General features: G+C 33.7%; 1 protein-coding gene across 2 annotated transcripts in view; it reads left to right on the top strand.

The window, feature by feature from the left end:
• LOC107677246 (RB1-inducible coiled-coil protein 1-like) overlaps positions 1-5,574 on the top strand; it is a 22,259-nt gene extending 16,685 nt beyond the window's left edge. For both annotated transcript variants that reach the window (XM_016472070.1, XM_016472071.1), the window contains 8 exons: positions 149-257; positions 415-697; positions 2,135-2,186; positions 2,309-2,356; positions 4,030-4,088; positions 4,169-4,296; positions 4,643-4,713; positions 5,173-5,574. In XM_016472070.1, coding sequence (XP_016327556.1) covers positions 149-257; positions 415-697; positions 2,135-2,186; positions 2,309-2,356; positions 4,030-4,088; positions 4,169-4,296; positions 4,643-4,713; positions 5,173-5,250 — 828 coding nt within the window. In that variant the 3' untranslated portion in view covers positions 5,251-5,574. The remainder of the gene's footprint in view (positions 1-148; positions 258-414; positions 698-2,134; positions 2,187-2,308; positions 2,357-4,029; positions 4,089-4,168; positions 4,297-4,642; positions 4,714-5,172) is intronic.
• The last annotated feature ends 715 nt before the right edge of the window (positions 5,575-6,289 follow it).

Here is a 6,289-nt window from a genome sequence, read left to right as displayed (position 1 = left end):
TTTTTAAAAAAAAAAAAAAAATTGGCCCGGGAAAGTAAAAAAAAAGAAGACAAATCCCCCCCCCCACAAACAGAACTGAGTGAAAATATAGTTATTGTTGATCTAAAAACCCTAAAATTGCTTGTTTTAATGTACTGCTCATTTCTAGACAAACTTCAATACTGTTGTGACCCGGGAGAAACTAAAGAAAGAACAAATCATCAATGATCTCACTGAGAAGCTCAAAAACTTGACGCAGCAACAAGAAAAAGATAAAGGTATAAAAACTTTTTTTATCATGTAATTTTAGAGCATTTTCACTTGTTTTTCAAACATCTCTTACCAAACTGCACAGAAATGGTCAGTGTGACCAATAAATGCTAAAAAAGGACCACTCATGATCATTGTCCTCTCTGTTTTGTTGTTTTAATGAAGGCCTGATCGAAACGCTCTCCGAGGACCGTGCCTCCATCCTTCAGGAGAAGAAGCAGATGGAGGAGGAACTCAACCGTCTGCGAAGCACCGTCCTCGTCTCTTCATCCTTCTTTCCGCCCAATCCCATCCCAGTCTTCACGGAAGCTCACGGCGCCTGTGGCCCCACCCATGCTGAAGCGCTCTCGCCGTCCACCCCTGATCCAGAGAGATTGGCGTCCACGGCTGCATTCAAGGACGAGGAGAGGGTGGAGTCGGCCGTGGAGGCCAGCATGATGACAGTGCAGTAAGCATCTGGGCTGAAGTTCCCATGCGACATATTCATACAAGAGCTAAATGAATAAACCCTGAAAAACTGAACTACCACACTTAACTGGCTCAGTTAAGTCAACAGCACGCTGAGTGTATGTCTTTGACATTATCCAGAAGATGGTTTGAAATTATTCATTTTATTATAGCAGTGGAACAAACTCTTGTTGGCCTACGTTCTCACTCAACAGCATTCATTACTGTAAATCAAACCTGCACAGCCAGCTGCAGTATATAATGAAGTGCTAAAAATACTGCACAGCATTATAGCTGAATGAGCTGTAGCAATACACTTGATTTCACATGCTCTTGTAGCAACAAAGTCAAAGTTTTGGAGAGATGCAGTTTGTCACAGTTGAAAAGGTTTGGAATGCTTACAGAACAAAACTTCTGTTTATTTTCCTCATTCATTTTTTTTCTTGTTATGAGAGAAATAAAACAATTTATTGTGCTAGATTTAATAATTTCATAAGTTTTATAGTTTGTAGTTTTTGAACAGAATTAATCTGCTAATTAATGTTTTTGTAGTCAAAAATCTACAACGTTATTATAGATTTAGAGATGTATATTTACAGACAGATAAATTATATATTATATAATTATTATATTAAAACAGTTTTAAGTTTTATAGTTTGTAGTTTTTGAACCGAATTAGTGATTTATATGCTTTTTGTAGTCAAAAATCTGCAAATGTTATATAAATTTATAGATGTATATCTACAGACTTATTAAAAAAATTATATAATTACTATATTAAAACATTTTTTTTCATAATAATAATAACAGAGTGGAGCTAATAAGTTATATAGCTTGTAGTTTTTTAACAGAATTAGTAATGTATAGACTTATTTGAAAAATTATATAATTACTATATTAAAACATTTTTTTTTCATAATAATAATAACAGAGTGGAGTTAATAAGTTATATAGTTTGTAGTTTTTTAACAGAATTAGTGATTTATATGCTTGTAGTCAAAAATCTACACATTTATTATTGATACACACAAACACACACATATGTATAATTTTATTATCATTAATTTTTTTATATTTCTAGCAGAATGACAGCAGTAGTTAGTTAGTCGTGGTTTAAACGTATGTAAGGAGGATCTATTTGTGGAGAGAGGCAAGACCATGTTTTGTAGACCCTGTATCTTTAAAGAAGTTGAATGAATGTATTTGAGACAGGAAAGCCAAGTAGATCAGATAGAAGAGGAAAGATGTGAGTCAAGCGCTTGCTGTAGGTGAGGAGTCTTCAGCAGTTTCCTTTTATCAGCCAGAAATGTTGTTTTTGGTCTTGACACATTAACGAATTGTCCTGCTTTGAATTATGATTGGCTTTTAAAAAATTGTTCCTTTCAAAGCTGAATGAACTGTGTAGTTTGTGACATTTATTTTGTGTATTTTGATGCAGTGACAACCCTATGCTGTCTGAAGAGAAACAGCGCATACTGATTTTGGAAAGGGTAATTCACTTTCACACATATACTTTGATGATTTTATTTCATGTAGTACTTTATTGACAAAATGTAATCATTGCATTTCTTAAATATATTTTTATATGCAATTATTTGTTATTGTGTTTCAGACCTTACACATGAAGGAGGAAGAGAACAAAAGACTTAGTCAAAGATTGGTAAATATATTTTAGTCTATTTGTACATGAATGTGTGTTTGGTTACAATTTTGGCTTTTATATTTCATCTAAATGTGTTCATTGTATGAGAACATCGTTAACCCTGTAAGACCCAAATTTAGAAAAAAACTGAAAAAATTATTTCACCATTTATATGTTGTTGTGGGAGGCCTCTAATGCAGAAATAAATGAGTTTAAAAATCAATATTATATTTTGTCACTGACATAAATGGTCAAAAAGTATGTTGCTAACAAATTAGAAGTACAATTCATTCATGTAATGTGTAAGGTGCACAGGCAAATTTTGCTACCACTCTAGCCCAATGTTGAATGTAAAATTACAACCTTGACACAACAGGCTCAAAATCTAATTTAATCAAAGTATTTAACAGTACCTTAATATCTGCGTGATCTACACATATTACTAATCACAGAAAAAAATATTTTAGGCATTATACTTACTTGCGTGTTGGTTTATCCAGTCCAATAAAAAGAGGTGAAGTCCCTTGAAGCAAGTGTGCAGGTTGTGTAAGTTTATGGCCAGGTAAACAGACCTATTTACAAAATATACCACCCAACAACATTGTAGGACTGAACAATAGGACCTACTAATTGTGTAAATGTGATCTTAAAGGCTAAAAAACAAGTACAGGTTTATTTTAGTGGAGCTAAAACTGACGCTGTAATATTACAACAGTGGGCCTTACAGGGTTAAACATCGTTTAAATTGATCGTCTGTATTTGTGTCCTTTGTGCTTGATCTCAGTTTATAATTGACCACTTGAAGAGTCAATTAAAACCAGTAATTAGTGATGGTAAATAGAACAATACACTCAATTAATGCAGGTCAGCGATCATTAAAGGCATTCATGTCATTTTGAAAAAAAAAAAAACTTGTAATATTTCTTTAATATATATTTTTTTTATATCCATAAGCAAAATACTGGATATATCCTATCTTCACTGTATAGTTCATAGACATTACATTGCTGTTGTTAAGACAGTAACTACTTGCACATTATCAGGAGTTAATTAAAACATGAGACTCTTTGATATAATTTAATTACATTTCCCCTGGGACTATTTCTGCAAATAGATTTAATCTCTTTAGCAAAATTACAATCACAATCTTACTGGCCACGAGACGCATCTTATGAGACACGTAACCCACACTTTAGAGTCCTGACAGCTCGGGGCAGATTCACAAGATGAATTTAGTCTGAAAAACAGCTCTGAAATGTGCCTGGGTAATTGAGCTAGGGCTGAGTTTCAGCTCATTTGCAAACAAGCCTGAAATTAAACCACTACAGACGTGTTTAAATCCCATATTTCATATTTATTATCTATGTACGTTACAACGTATTTTAGATACTCATTGTTCTCTGTCCCTACAGTGTACTACCAATGCATGCTATTTAATAGACTGTTCTACTCCTTACCACTAGATGGCACACATACATTTGTTTTAGGTACAAACTCCATCCTACAAGCACTGAAATGGCAGGAGGCATTTATGAGATTCATCAATGTTGCATTTAACCAAAACTGATTTTTTTGCAATACAGTGTATGCCGTTTTATTTTTATAGCGGTTGCAGAATGTGTACGAAAGCAACATAACAAACATTTACCAGTGTAAATATCACCAGAACCGTCTAACAATTTGTTTTACAGATGTCACAGAGTATGTCGTCCGTCTCGTCACGGCACTCGGAGAAAATCGCTATTCGAGAGTAAGTATTCTTGGATATTAGCATTAATGATTTGAGCTATTTTAGCCCTCCACCTCATTTGAGAACCCCTCTTTTTGTAGTTTTCAGGTGGGCGACTTGGTTCTCATAATCCTGGACGAAAGGCACGATAATTACGTTCTCTTCACTGTTGGTCCCACCCTTTATTTCCTGCACTCAGAGTCTCTCACTGCACTGGACCTCAAACCAGGTCAGTCACACACACAACAGGAAGACTCATTAAAGAGACAGATTAATTAAATATATTAGATTTTACATATTTGAAACAATTCTGCTCCAACAAGATGGTTTTGCATATTTTTTGTTGCTCTTTCCAGAGTACATGTTTACTCAATTTAATTATTCTTATTTATTAATTGTATATATTAATGTATCAATGCATTTGTAAATTGAAATGTTTTTTTTTAATGTTTAGATTAAAAAAAGAGAATGCATTTTACTCCTGATAAATTGTTTTGTAGTTTTATTTTACATAAAGCACATTTTTATTGTATATCAATAATACTTTTTTTTTGTTTTGTTTTGGGTTTTTTTAGCGACAGGAGCAACAAGACGGCCATGGGTTCTAGGAAAAGTCATGGAGAAGGAATATTGCCAAGCCAAAAAGGTAACCGTTATTATTCTATTATTTCTGTGAATGCTCTAAACGGAGTGTTTTTATACAATTGTGTTTCAGTAAATAATTTTGACTCTGTGCATCATTGACGGTATTATTGCACTCTCATTATATAACATCCTCGATGACAAAACACTAGCCCATTTTTCCTGAAATTTATCTGTTTTTGGTTAACATTGCTTATATTTGAGACAAATATTAACAGTTAAAGTGTTTGCAGATACTCAGTCCCTTTAAGCACATCAGGAAGAGAATATTGATTTAGAATCACGCATTTAATTCTGTTTTGCATCTTAAAGTTAATTTGAGCAGAAAACTGTGTATTTTATAATCAGCTGCTAATCATTACTGCAGGCACTTATATTAAATGATCTATTTTATTTATTTATTTTCATGTGATATTCTATTACATATTTTGAACGTGTTTCTTTTGTTATTGTCTGTCTCCAGGCCCAAAACCGGTTCAAAGTTCCTCTCGGCACTAAATTCTACAGAGTAAAGGCCGTGCCTTGGAACAAGAAAGTGTAATCGTGTACAAATTGATCATATTGTAATGAGCTCATTATGTTTTTATTGCTTTTTTTAAGCAGACTCGCTTAGTTTTGTCAACATCAGAAGACAAAATCGTTTTCCCCCTTTTTTTTTTTTTTTTGCCTCTGTTGCAAACCATTTTATCTAATTTTTTTATACACAGAGGATTTGTAAATGTGGACCAAATGATTCTAACTTTATCGGGGCATTGCCTCCTCCTACGATGGCTCTGAAGCTGTCACTACAAGTCTGTAAAATGAACAAAATGTATTTGGATGTTACATATTAGTTCATCATTAATATTATGGTCGGGTTAGGGGGGAAGCACTATCATGATCAGCTTACTTATTTCAGAAGGTTATGAAAATATAAATTTATTGTAAATGTTACCAGAGGAATGGTCATGGCATGCATATAGATAATATTTTCTTTAATTTACTTGTCTGGATATGCGTTATAGTCGGAGATATCGGTGAAAACCTGCTGATTGTTACTCACAGCACAGTATGACCCGCCTGTTTATTATGATGTACATTTGGACGGCCCACCGCAGAGGCCTCCCAATCCTTCAGATGCACTTTTGGAAAAAAAAACGACGCTTTCGTCGATTCAAAAGGGAGGTTTGTGCTGTCAAAAAACAAGCATCAAAAGAAAAGCAGCACATATCTTCCCTCTGTTGTGGGATGTGGAAATATAGAAAGTAATATTTCATGTTTGTGAATGTGTGTCTTTATTGAATTTAACGACGACATTGTATATTATTCATCACACAGTAACGAAAAATGACTATTGTAAAAGAATTTAGAGTTTTCAAAACAATAAAGGTTTGATCCCAAACTCCTCGTGGATTGCATTACCCACCGCGTCCGTTTCAAGAACTTTATTTTCTCATGCGTCATAGCGAGAATATTGCAAATGTATTGGAATAGTTTTCTTTTTATTGAGATGAAAGAGATGCCTTTTCAATACATTTAAAAGCTTTTTAGTTGAATCAAAGTACAATAAAGCTTTGGCCTTGATGCTTGAAGATGTTTCC

This window comes from Sinocyclocheilus anshuiensis, unplaced genomic scaffold (assembly GCF_001515605.1).
Source record: "Sinocyclocheilus anshuiensis isolate Anshui unplaced genomic scaffold, SAMN03320099.WGS_v1.1 scaffold392, whole genome shotgun sequence".
Lineage (NCBI taxonomy): Eukaryota > Metazoa > Chordata > Actinopteri > Cypriniformes > Cyprinidae > Sinocyclocheilus > Sinocyclocheilus anshuiensis.
The sequence above is the reverse complement of the archived record's forward strand: the minus strand, read 5'-3'. Positions and strand labels throughout refer to the sequence as shown.